Source organism: Dendrobates tinctorius, unplaced genomic scaffold, assembly GCF_039654945.1.
Source record: "Dendrobates tinctorius isolate UK_male_01 unplaced genomic scaffold, ASM3965494v1 ptg000240l, whole genome shotgun sequence".
Lineage (NCBI taxonomy): Eukaryota > Metazoa > Chordata > Amphibia > Anura > Dendrobatidae > Dendrobates > Dendrobates tinctorius.
In genome coordinates this window covers 4,856,069-4,869,912 of record NW_027361907.1, presented here as the reverse complement: position 1 = coordinate 4,869,912, position 13,844 = coordinate 4,856,069, and the positions used below count along the sequence as shown (strand labels likewise).

The 13,844-nt window shown below is 43.6% G+C and overlaps 1 protein-coding gene across 2 annotated transcripts in view; it reads right to left on the bottom strand.

Moving 5' to 3' along the window:
• The window catches only part of ARHGEF7 (Rho guanine nucleotide exchange factor 7), a 166,956-nt gene that overhangs the window by 60,099 nt on the left and 93,013 nt on the right, over positions 1–13,844 (bottom strand). For both annotated transcript variants that reach the window (XM_073556843.1, XM_073556842.1), the window contains exons 7-9: positions 9,340–9,434; positions 5,999–6,094; positions 4,584–4,706 (exon numbers count right to left, since the gene is read on the bottom strand). In XM_073556843.1, the coding sequence (XP_073412944.1) occupies positions 4,584–4,706; positions 5,999–6,094; positions 9,340–9,434 (314 nt within the window). The remainder of the gene's footprint in view (positions 1–4,583; positions 4,707–5,998; positions 6,095–9,339; positions 9,435–13,844) is intronic.

The window sequence follows — 13,844 nt, the reverse complement described above, 5'->3', positions numbered from 1 at the left end:
CTTTGCTCTGCTTACATGCATTGCAAGCTACAGATATACAAAAGAAACACAAAACACTCAGCGAACAGTAACCCATCTACATGGCAACGACGAGACAATGCCACAGCATTAAAGAGCAAATACTAACTCAGCACCATCTCAGCCAACCCCGAGAAAAGTTACCAGTAATGTTAAGCCTTAACAATCAATACATAAGCCCCAACTATGGACAATGCCTTAAAATGTTAAACCTTGACCCATTAATTCACCTAAAAGATCAAAATACAATCATGTATATCAAAAACCTAAAAAATGTCATACACACAATTTACGGTATTTTACCGTATCACTTCAAGTTTGAATTTCCCCTGATCAGAAATTGAAGATGCAGATCCAACCTCCAACCAATACTTTTTACTACACCTTGGTATGTCCTATTGGCATGAATATCTAAAATTTCCCCAAAAATCTGATTTTCCAATTCTACATCTTGTTTGGGAATCTGACTTCCAGAAACACATAACATCGATGTGCGTTTGTTAAGAATAAAACTTAAATGTGTACACGGTGCTCAGAGATCCTCGAGATGAAATGACTGCTTTACAGAAGCTGGGTCTCAGCGGAGGGGGAAGAGCACATCTGCTTTATCAGGTGCCAAGGCAGAATCTCCACACAACCCAGCAGAAGTGTCTACAAGGCAAGCTTCATCTAAAATTGCACTTACACTTCAGAGGTCGATTTCTGCTTGTAGTAGATGGAGCAGGAACTTTCCGCACTGACAGGCCTTAGGATGGCACACAGACACCGCATTGTACTGCGAGCACAAGCGCACTGTGTGCACCAGACTAGGATCTGTAGGTCTTCTGTCCTGATAGAAGGCTGGGGCTCCTTACTCTGTACGCTCTGATGGGAGGATGACCTCACCTCCTCTGCATACAGCCAGGCTATGGGAAGGCAGTGTGCAGGAGACACAAAGAATTCGCTGCCTGGGTTATCCATGCTCCAGTTACTCTGCAGATAGACAGCAGTCACCGCACACTTACTCTGAACAAACATAGTTTGCACTTAAGCGTATTATCTGCTTCACTTCTTGGCTCCATAGGGATACCCTTTTTATAAGACGGTTTGCACAGATGACACTGCAAAAAAAAACCAGGATCACACTCCTGGTCATGGCGCAACAAAAAGTAATAGAAGTGCCTTACAAAACTGTCATTTGGGACTATATTTGGCATTTGCCAGTCTACCTTTATGACAGATGGAGCAGAAACCCCATGCAGAGATGTACTTAACCCCTGGGACCATTCACCAAGGTTAACTGCTCGTGGAGTTGATTAAAAATGAGTTGTCCTCATCAGTGAACAAATTTTCATTGAATATGAAGATGATTGCACCAATTATTTTTTTCAACAGAATACACAATATATATGCTAATGATTTACCTTTATTTATTAAAGGGGTATTGTCACTATCAAATTAGTGGTTCATTTTGTTCTAAACCTAAAATCATGAAATCTTTATAATTATTTTACTCATTTACATAGCGCCAATAAATCCACAGTGCTTTACAGACATAATTGGCACTGTCCCCCATTGGTGCTCACAATCTAGATTCCTTTTCAGTATGTCTTTGAAATGTGGGAGGAATCCAGAGTACCCAGAGGAAACCCACGCAAACACGGGGAGAACATAAACTCCTTGCAGATACTGTCCTTGGTGGGATATACAGAATATATTCAGAAAGGCAGATTTTAAGGGATTCAAAAAGAGAATTGGAGGGATCCAATGGCTGGATATCCTTAAAGACAAAAATGTCCAGGAAGGATGGGAAATCTTGAAAAATGAAATTCTCAAAGCACAATTGTTAACAATTCCGAAAAGAGGGAAGAATAGGAAGCATTTAAGGAAGCCAGGATGGATGAACACAGAACTTAAGCACATGCTAAAAAGGAAGAAAAAAATGTTTATAAAATGGAAAGAGGGAGGCATATCTAAAGAAGAATATAATGCTGTCTGCAGAACCTGCAGGGCACAAATCAGATTAGCTAAAGCTGACAATGAATTGAGGCTTGCAAGAGATGTCAAAAGCAATAATAAAGGATTTTGGGGATATGTCAAAAGTAAAAGAAAAGTCAAAGATGCTATAGGATTTTTACAGGATGAAAATGATGAAATGGTAAGACAGGATGTTGAGAAGGCCGAACTTTTAAATTCCTATTTTGCATCTGTTTTCTCTCAGAAAGGAAATGTGACATCAACTGTTCTTCACTGTCATATTAAGGGAATAGAAGAATCCAGGATATCTATAAACAGAAAGATAGTGAGGAAACACTTAGCTAACCTAAATGAATTCAAGTCTCCAGGTCCAGATGAATTACACCCCAGAGTACTGAAGGAGATAGCAGAAGAAATTTTTGAACCCCTCTCCATAATCTTTGAAAATTCTTGGAAAACAGGAGAAGTCCCAGAAGACTGGAGAAGAGCAAATGTTGTTCCTATCTTCAAAAAGGGGAAGAAGGTGGACCCAGGCAACTATAGACCGGTGAGTCTGACTTCTATACCAGGAAAGATCTTTGAACAAATTATTAAACAACATGTATGTCAGTACCTGGATAAGAATGAAGTGATTAAACAGAGTCAGCATGGGTTTGTAACTAGTAAGTCATGTCAGACTAACTTAATTTCCTTCTATGACGGAATCACTGATTGGGTGGATCAAGGAAATGCTGTAGATATAGTATAACTTGACTTCAACAAAGCATTTGACAAAGTATCTCACACAATCCTTATTGAAAAAATGACTAAGTATGGAATGGACCAGGCAACTGTTAGGTGGATTCATAACTGGCTTAGTGATCGGACCCAAAGAGTGGTCGTAAATGGCTGCACACCTGTTGGAAGAATGTCTCAAGTGGGGTACCACAGGGCTCTGTCCTGGGCCCTTCATTGTTCAACATCTTTATCAACGATTTAGATGAAGGAATTGAGGGTAAACTGATTAAATTTGCTGATGACACAAAGCTAGGAGGGATAGCTAATACTAGAGAAGAGAGAGAGAGGATTCAAAAAGATATAAATAAACTGGAGAAGTGGGCAGCAACTAATAGAATGGTTTTTAACAGGGAAAAATGCAAAGTACTACATCTGGGCAATAAAAATGAAAAAAGCATATACAGAATGGGAGGAATAGGCCTAAGCAACAACACATGTGAAAAAGACTTGGGTATACTAATAGATCACAAACTGAATATGAGTCAACAGTGTGATGCAGCAGCAAAAAAAGCAAATGCAATTCTAGGATGTATTAACAGAAGCATACAGTCTAGATCACGTGAAGTCATTATTTCCCTCTACTCCTCTTTGGTCAGACCTCATCTGGAATATTGTGTCCAGTTTTGGGCACCACAATTTAAAAAAGACATCAACAAACTGGAGCAAGATCAGAAAAGAGCAACCAGAATGGTGACCGGTCTGCAAACCCTGTCTTATGAGGAAAGGTTGCAGGATTTGGGATTGTTTAGTTTGCAAAAGAGAAGACTGAGAGGAGACTTAATAGCTGTCTACAAATATCTAAAGGGCTGTCACATTGTACAAGGATCAACTTTATTCTCATTTGCACAAGGAAAGACTAGAAGCAATGGGATGAAACTGAATGGGAGGAGACACAGATTAGATATTAGAAAAAAACTTTTTGACAGTTAGAGTGATCAATGAGTGGAACAAGCTGCCACGAGAAGTGGTGAGTTCTCCTTCAATGGATGTCTTCAAACAGAGGCTGGACAGACATCTGACTGGGATGATTTAGCGAATCCTGCTTTGAGCAGGGGGTTGGACCAGATGGCCCAGGAGGTCCCTTCCAACTCTACGATTCTATGATTCTATACATGTACAGATTTAAAGATCAATAAAAAAAAGCACCAGTCCTGATTTTCCACTTACCCATATGTCTCATTCCTTCTCCTGTGTATAGCCTTTGTTGTTACTGGACATGTTCTCCAGTAGTTTTTACACGCACAGGTCGAGCACGCTCAGTTCATCCTGCTTTTACGCTATACAATAACAGCCTCTTCCCATACTCTCTACAAGCAAGGGCAATGTGGGCCCGATTCATTAACACTGGAATTGTACATAACAGCAATCTCTTCCGCTGGATATCAAAATTACACCCAATGGAGGAGTTGGACGTCGGTGAAGCGACCTCTGATTGTTATGTCCCACAATCCCTGCAGCCAATGTCACATGAGCCCCAGTGCCGACACTACTGCAACAGTGCCTCTACCGGAGGAGAGAATAGGTGTTACAACCCCTAAAAGTAGATTACTAACTGATACATTGCAGAGCACATGTGTAAAACAACAACTTAAATCGCAAAAGAAAGAATCATGTGTAGTCCGGGAAAAAAAAAAATAATAATTTCACCAATGTAAGGGTGTGGTCTTTGAAATTAGCAAGAACATACAAAGCAAAAATGAAATTTCAAACTACTGAGTTAATGGGAAGGGTTTTCCTTTAATATGTGTCTTGCAACACACTGATTGTAAGGCAATAAGTCTACTTTCTACAACTAGCATAGACAGACTTTATTAGTAAGTCTGCGCCCATACCTGTGCTGTGTAAGGACATTAACTGCTGAAGGATGGTTGGCACAATAGGCCATATATAGACTCTTCATTTGGTTCATTAGGCTCATGAAACAACCGCCAACTCGTTGCTGTCCCTCTGGTAATCTAGGAAAGTGAAAAATCACATTGTTAGGCCAGTTTTCACAAAAGTATTTCACAGTCTGTTCTCGGACCACAATGCATGGACTGACTGCAGTGCTCCTGATTCAGACTCGAACCTCAAATGCCAAGGATACACAGAAACCAGCCTTGAAGTTTAAACAAGCAGTCATGCAAAGCAGTTACAAGATTTCTCAGTTTAAAGAACACTTAACTTAATCTGTGGAGTAAAAATAAAATTATTTCTCAGTTAAAGAAAAAATTATTGGTTTTTACAAAACACACAAACTAATCTGGTATCATAAATATCCAGACTTGATTGATTGTAGGAAAGCAAGGGTAGAGTTATATCCTAGCACCACAGGTCTGGAATAGGTGCACCTGGGTAGCTATGGCTAGAATTAGGCTATGTGTTCATTGGTTAGTCAGCTGGGGAAAGCTGAGCAGAGTGGGTTGTGTTGGAGCTGTAGAGACTAGCCAGAACCTCTCTGACAAGGAACTGCACAGTCTGTGTGCTAAGGACAACAGCTGTTGTGTGACCGAACTGAGACCAGCTATGCCATGTGAGATGCCAGGGTCTGTATTGTTTAGTTAGTGCCTGTACAAGACTAGGGATTTAGGTTTATGGTTTCGTCTTTGGTACTGTGCAACCAATGGAAATAAACATTATTCCGTTTTTTAAATAAAAAACATGTGGCTTCCTGTTGTAAGCAACTACTTGAGAATGTCAGCCCCTACAATATATAAATATATGTATATACATCATTAGCACACACCCTGTTGTATTATTTGCTTATACAGAAAAGTAGGAACAACCCAAGTATCCAAGGACTGTTTCACACTTCCGTTTGTGACTATCAGTCAAGATCCGCCAATTTGAAAAAAAAAAAAAAGGATCCGCCATTTTTCTTGGCGGATCCGTTTTTTTCCTAATAGACTTGCATTATCGGCGGATCTTGACGGATGGTCGTCCGTTCGATCCGCCATTGTACGGATCCGCCAAGATGCTGCTGGAAAAACTCTCCCCCCACCCCCCCCCAGTTCCTGTAAATTTTTACCTTCAGCGGATACGTACGTCCACCGATCCGCTGACCCCCGTTTCTGTCACTCCGCTATTTTGGCGTATTTTAACGGACAGAAAAACTAAGCTGTAATGCATGGTATTAAGAAATCTATTCAAGATAACAAATCACTTTCTAAACAAAAAAAACAATACTTTAACGCAGACCTAGCGAAAACAACTTTTATGATAGCAGGGTTTTGCGCTGGTCAAATAAGATGAATATTGCATCACTTACTTTGTACAATCCTCCAAAGTCTGCACCAAAAGCTGCTGGAAAGCACAAATCTCCTCCACGTTCCCCATTAAATAAGAAATACTAGTGAGATTCAACCTCAAAAGAAGAGTACACACAGAAATGTTAAAATGGCCTGTCATATAGAACAAATACAAATTAAAGTGATCATAAATCATCCAAAACAAAAATGGATATATCACAAAGCATTGTCATAGTGGTGCTACCAGTGTAGATTTCTTCATGGCCACCTAGTCAACATGAAACTTTTTTTCCCCAGCACTGGAGTGGTGCTTCTAATCTAAGGTCCCTGCTCTTATACTTACCCACTGCAGTCTTTTTTTTTTTTTTATCAGTGCCTCCATCTTGTGACTGCACCATCTGACTTGAAGTCAGAAATAACAATCACAAGCTCTCAGTGTAAGTCTGTGGGAGCAAGAACGAGGCTCTCAGACTTACATTGAAAAGTGACCTTCGACTTGCTACAGTAAACACTGGAGCAACCATGCAGGTCAACACCTCCTGAAGACCGACTGGTGCGGGGCTATAAGGGTATGTGCAGATGTTCAGTATTAGGCAGAGTTTTGGACGCAGCACATGTCCTCTGTGTCCAAAGTGCTTTTGAACGCAGGCAATTCCGCCTGTGTTCATTGAACTGTGTGGAATCACCGCGTCATATAGACTGCACTGGTTATTTTTATCTCGGAGACTCACGTCTCCGTGAGATAAATTGACATGCTGAGGTCTGGAAAGATGCGCCGCATGTCCGTTTCCACTGGAAAGCCGGAGGTGACTGTGTTCGCATAGTGGACATGGGATTTCTTGAAACCCCCTCCAACATCTGGCCGCTTTGGGTTGGAAACTGCGGATGTACGCAGCATCTAACCCGCAGAGTTTACTGACCGTGGGAACATATCCTTATAAGGTGAAGACGGCAGTTGGTAACCAGGGCTGTGGAGTCGGTAAGCCAAACTTCTGATTGCTCAATTTCCTGGCTCCCGACTCCACAGCCCTGGTCACTACTAAGCATGAACATAAAGTGCAACTTAGATTCATCTCACCTAAAAGCAGAAATCCTTAGATCAGGAACAGAACAGACATTTATAGGACATTTCATAACTTTCCCAAATTCTTATGAAGACATTTAAAGCACATACTGCATTGTACTATTGTACCTCATTTATTGTACATTTTAGGAGTCTGAGTCGGTCCATTTTATACAGTCTCTACTAAAATGGCCACTGACTGACTCTACAGCCCTGCTGTTAAGTATAAGATTAGGGGCAGGGAACTTAGATTAGTGGCATCACTTCAGTGCTGCAATATAGAAAAGACACTGGAGTGGTGCTTTAACTGGCTACACTGGAGAGTGGGCGAGAATGCCAGGAACACCGGCAGCACTGGAAAGTGTATGTTCCATCAGAATTGTATTTTAATTTTTCACTCTTCCCCTAGCCAACCCACATATAAAAGAAACACAGTACTAAGTGGTAGCCAGTTAAAAGAGAATCAGTCATCAGGTCAAGTGTACAGTATTTGCTCTTATTTTACATTCACTGCTTCCGAGTACCGTATTGTTTTTGTTTTCTTTTTTAAAATCTGCTATATAGTTCAAGAGATAAAGACTTCTTATTTAGTGTGACAAATATGCTTTTATTAAAGTCTTTGCAAGGAGGCATTGCTCACAAGACAATCAAGAAAAAGCAGCCTGAAGACACACCCAGAGCATCCTGTGCGCCATGCCATGGCCACTTGGTAAAGACTATAAAAATTAGCATTAGATCAAATTGAACTGTACGGCGGAATTTAAAAAAAAAAAACCACCTCATTGGATTAGCATAAAATAACAATTAAAACTGTAAGTGGCCACCCGAGTGACAGGGCCTTTTTAAATGTAATATATGAAGGGGAAATATCTGTCAGACAGGGGTCTCCCGATCTAGGCTTACCCCTTTATGTGAGCCATGTTCCATATTAGAACATATGGTTATAAAATACTAGATGGTGGCCCGATTCTAACGCATCGGGTACTCTAGAATTTGTATGTAGTTTATTTATGAAGTTTTAATAATAATGCACCCCCCAATCCTGATATGCATGGTCCCCTCACCCCCCAATCCTGATATGCAGGGTCCTCACCCCCTAATCCTGATATGCATGGTACCCTTCCCCCCCATCCTGATATGCATGGTCCCCTCACCCCCCAATCCTGGTAAGCATGGTCCCCTCACCCCCCAATCCTGGTATGCATGGTCCCCCTCACCCCCCTTTCCTGGTATGCATGGTCCCGTCACCCCCCTTTTCTGGTATGCATGGTCCCCTCACACCCCAATCGTGATATGCATGGTCCTCTCACCCCCCAATCCTGATATGCATGGTACCCCTCACCCCCCCAATCCTGGTAAGCATGGTCCCCTCACCCTCCAATCCTGGAATGCATGGTCCTATCACCTCCCAATCCTGGTATGCATGGTCCTCTCACCCCTCTTTCCTGGTAAGCATGGTCCCCTCACCCCCCTTTCTTGGTATGCATGGTTCCCCTCACCCCCATTTCCTGGTATGCATGGTCCCCTCACCCCCCTTTCCTGGTATGCATGGTCCCCTCACCCCCCTTTCCTGGTATGCATGGTCCCCTCACCCCCCTTTCCTGGTATGCATGGTCACCCCCCCCCCCCCATTGCTGGTATGCATGGTCCTCTCCCCCCCCATTGCTGGTATGTATGGTCACCCTCACCCCCCTTTCCTGGTATGCATGGTACCATCACCCCCCTTTCCTGGTATGCATGGTCTCTGGTGAAAATAAAAAAAAGGTTATACTCACCTTCCGACGGCCCGCGATCTCCACTACACGCGCCCGGCCTCGAGGTCGCAGTAATGCCTTGCGCGAAACACCGCTGATAACGTCTCGCTCTCGCGAGTGACGTCATCTCCGGTCTAAGGCGCAAGGCATTACTGGGACTGCGAGGCCGGGCGAATGCAGTGGCGATTGCGGGCTGTCGGAAGGTGAGTATAACCTTTTTTATTTTAATTCTATTTTTTACAGATGCGCTGTGGCCGATTGAGCGCTGCACCCGACTGCACCTGCCACTGATTGGTCGCGGCCGACGGCAGGCGCAGCTTACCGTTACATACAGCTGTGCCTGGGGCTGATTGGTGCCGCGGGATTTCGGTTACAGACAGACAGGATAAGGAGATTATATTATAATAATATATATATATATATATATATATATATATATATATATATATATATATATATATATATATATATCCTGGTGGCACGACACCATTAAAAACAGTTCATTTAAATAAAAAAAATAGATATAGAATATGTGTAACCTTACTTTTCACTAGTTTGTAAATGACGAAGATAATTTGCTAATAAATTCTGGATCTCTTTGAAGTATTCATTTTCTGTTTCTAAAATATTTTGTAGCACCTGCACAAAAAACAGAAAAGTATTATTCGAATAGTCCTTAATAATTGTGAGCCAAAAGCCATCAAAAATGATTTTATGTGTGTGATAAATTGCCATCATTACTCTAAATGAAGGGGTAACGTTTCTCCTTGCAGAGTGCGACATGCCAAGCCTGGCATGCCAATGTGAGAAAGATTTTAAGCCTTGCAATGCTCCTCTGGGAAATTAAATATGCAAATTGCCTCTTCAGAGAGGAAGAGGACTAAAACTCTAGTGTCACCTATTGGAAATGGCAATTATAAAAGTCAATAGCAACTCTTTAACAAGCCTTGCCGCATGACTTAGGGATAGGTTTGGCTTTTATGCCAAGTCATGTGACAAGGGTCGACATTGACTTGTCACCCAATGAGCATGTTTGGGAATCCTCTGGATCGGCATATAAGACAGCGTGTTCAAGTCCCTGTGCAGCAACGTCGCACAGCCATTGAAGAGGCGTGGACAAACATTCCACAGGCCACAATCGACAACCTTATCAACTCTATGCAAAGAAGATGTATTCTACTGTGTGAGGCAAACGGTGGTCACACAGGATAGTGACCGATGTTCTGACCACCCCAATGATGTAAAACTGCCCATTTTAGAGTGGCCATCCTACGGCACACCTGTGCACCAATCATACTATCCATTCACCTTGATATGCCACACATGTAAGGGGGATGAATTATCTTGGCAAAGGAGAAGAGCTCACTAAACTAACACAGATCTAGACAAATTTGTGGATATTTGAGAGAAAAAGGCTTTGAGTTCGGCTCGTGAAAAATGGAAGCAAAAGTGTTGCATTTATATTTTTGTTCAGTGTAATATACGGTTTTACATCTACAGGGCTATATGAAATGTATGGACTGAGAATGACATAGGGGAGGTTTTTTAGATTAATCACACGTGAAAATTCTTGCTAAAAGCAAACACTGAATATAGAGCTTGTGACTAAGACAGAAATGCGAGACTGGTAATGCACCGGTGAGACTCCCATCATCCACAAGCCACAAACTGACCAAGTCTATCACCACATAATCCTGGCCATAGAGGCACGAAATCCTATTCCACTGTCCTTAATCCAAATTTACCACATTTTATTTGATATTTGCCAGCAGTGTCTATAACCTAACACAGCAGCAAGTCTATACACCCAGGCTTTCCGTATACATTGTGCACAGCTCGGACAGAAAGGCTTGAGGTTTCATTCTGCGGCTACATCACAGCCTGTTCGTTTGCCTTCAATGCTTCCATTCATTTCAAAGTACACAGAGAGGAATAAGGACATTTTTGTTGAATTTTGCAAATTCATTCACTGCCGATGACCTAATTGTTGACCTCTACAGCAAAATGTACCGAATCTATGTGTATCATAAATGCAATAATGCAGTCAGCTGGCCATGACCAGGCCAACATGGGCTACTATGTTGAAAACTCAGAAGGGCAAGTGAAAAAAAAAAAAAAAAGCAAAATACATATGATTTCAGTCAATTAAGTAAATACACCTAAAAAAGTCAATCAATTTATAGACGTACATGATGAAGAAAAAGTGAAGCAATGATTCATGTGAAGCCGGAAAACACTTTCATCCTATAAAAATATACCGTACTTTATTTAAAAAAAAAAACAGGAGCAAGAAGTCATTAAAGGAGACTTTAACATGTTATACAAATTATATATTATAATGCCACAGACCACAATTATAAGCATTATTGAACAAGACAAGAAGCAGTGCATTGTGCATGGTACACCCCTGAAAAAAAAGCAGTGCTACTGGAAGCACAAGTCACCTCTCCTGCACCCCTCTTCAGCCAGATCCCCCTGCGTGGGCGGCAAGTACTGGGAAAGCTCATTGAAGACCCCATGATACAGCAATCAAGTTTTCGTTAGCCTTCCCATCCCTCTGAAGCTCTGGAGGAGTTGATGAGCATTAAACAGAGTCTTGCTGTTGAGCAGGATAAATAGTCCATGCCAAGGAAGCGATGAATGGTGAAGACATTACAGCTAGGAGACATCCCAGTGTACAGAGGGGAGTGGGATTCTCCACACATCTCACAGTATTTTCACAGAAAACGTCAGCAAACAGGAGAGACGCAAGTGGAAAAGAAGTCATTTCATAGCAATATCCACGTCCAAGAGATATTTATGCTCAAAGTAAAATTAGGAGTCTACAGTTGTGGGCTAATAGTCAGCGAGCTAAGCATGCCAAATCTTTAGTCACACAGACACGCACAAGGAACTTAGTCAATTTGGCCCATACGGGAAGACCAATAAAATTTAGGACCCGTAAAACTTGGGGGCCCTATTGGAAATTTTGCATCCACACACTTCAAGTTACACCACTGGCTGCACATACACAAATTAAGTGATTGTAATGTCATTTAATTAGAAACTGAAAAATGCATAATTGTGCTCAAAATTATCTAGATCACCAACTCGTGGCTCACAAGAAGACAAGTGAAAGTTATGTTAATACACAGTGAAGGAGGAGGAACCATGAATAAGCTCTACAGCCTGCAGCTGCCTTCTCCTCCTTGCTCATGACGTCACCCGAACCTCCCCTGCCGCTGTCTTCTCCTCCTTGCTCATGACGTCACTCGACCCTCCCCTGCAGCTGCCTTCTCCTCCTTGCTCATGACGTCACTGGACCCTCCCCTGCAGCTGCCTTCTCCTCCTTGCTGATGTCACCTGACTCTCCCCTGCAGCTGCCTTCTCCTTTGCTGATGTCACTCGACCCTCCCCTGCAGCTGCCTTCTCCGCCTTGCTCATGACGTCACTCGACCCTCCCCTGCCGCTGTCTTCTCCGCCTTGCTCATGACGTCACTCGACCCTCCCCTGCAGCTGCCTTCTCCTCCTTGTTCATGACATCACTCGACCCTCCCCTGCAGCTGTCTTCTCCTCCTTGCTCATGACGTCACTCGACCCTCCCCTGCAGCCTGCAGCTGCCTTCTCCGCCTTGCTCATGACGTCACTCGACCCTCCCCTGCAGCTGCCTTCTCCGCCTTGCTCATGACGTCACTCGACCCTCCCCTGCAGCTGCCTTCTCCGCCTTGCTCATGACGTCACTCGACCCTCCCCTGCAGCTGCCTTCTCCTGCTTGTTCATGACGTCACTCGACCCTCCCCTGCAGTTGCCTTCTCCTCCTTGTTCATGACGTCACTCGACCCTCCCCTGCAGCTGCCTTCTCCTCCTTGTTCATGACGTCACTCGACCCTCCCTTGCAGCTGCCTTCTCCACCTTGCTCATGACGTCACTCAACCCTCCCCTGCAGCTGCCTTCTCCGCCTTGCTCATGACGTCACTCGACCCTCCCCTGCAGCTGCCTTCTCCTCCTTGTTCATGACGTCACTCAACCCTCCCCTGCAGCTGCCTTCTCCGCCTTGCTCATGACGTCACTCGACCCTCCCCTGCAGCTGCCTTCTCCTAATTTCTGAGGTCACTCGACCCTCCCCTGCAGCAGCCTTCTCCTTTGCTGATGTCACTCGACCCTCCCCTGCAGCTGCCTTCTCCGCCTTGCTCATGACGTCACTCGACCCTCCCCTGTAGCTGCCTTCTCCTAATTGCTGAGGTCACTCGACCCTCCCCTGCAGCAGCCTTCTCCTTTGCTGATGTCACTCGACCCTCCCCTGCAGCTGCCTTCTCCACCTTGCTCATGACGTTACTCGACTCTCCCCTGCAGCTGCCTTCTCCTTTGCTGATTATGTCACTCGATCCTCCCCTGCAGCTGCCTTCTCCGCCTTGCTGAGGTCACCTGACTCTCCCCTGCAGCTGCCTTCTCCTTTGCTGATTATGTCACTCGACCCTCCCCTGTAGCTGCCTTCTCCTCCTTGCTGAGGTCACCTGACTCTGCCCTGCAGCTGCCTTCTCCTTTGCTGATGTCACTCGACCCTCCCCTGCAGCTGCCTTCTCTACCTTGCTCATGACGTCACTCGACTCTCCCCTTCAGCTGCCTTCTCCTCCTTGCTGATGTCACCTGACTCTCCCCTGCAGCTGCCTTCTCCTCCTTGCTGATGTCACCTGACTCTCCCCTGCAGCTGCCTTCTCCTATTTGCTGATGACGTCATCTGACTCTCCCCTGCAGCTGCCTTCTCCTCCTTGCTGATGTCACCTGACTCTCCACTGCAGCTGCCTTCTCCTCCAACATCGACCGCCTCTCCCCTCCAGCTTTTCCCATTTTACTTTTTTCACGCAACAAGAGACTTTGGTTTGTTTTCAATTTAATTTTTACAGATTATAAGTGACATGAGAGGTGTAAAAAGTTCTGAATTTATTATTCTTGGTATTTTTTTTTGTGCATGCCATGCTCATTTTAGTGATATAACTACTTTGATATATTTATATAATGGGTTTCCAAGATTAGGAAAAAAGGTTGCTCATTGTTTTCTACAAAACCGCA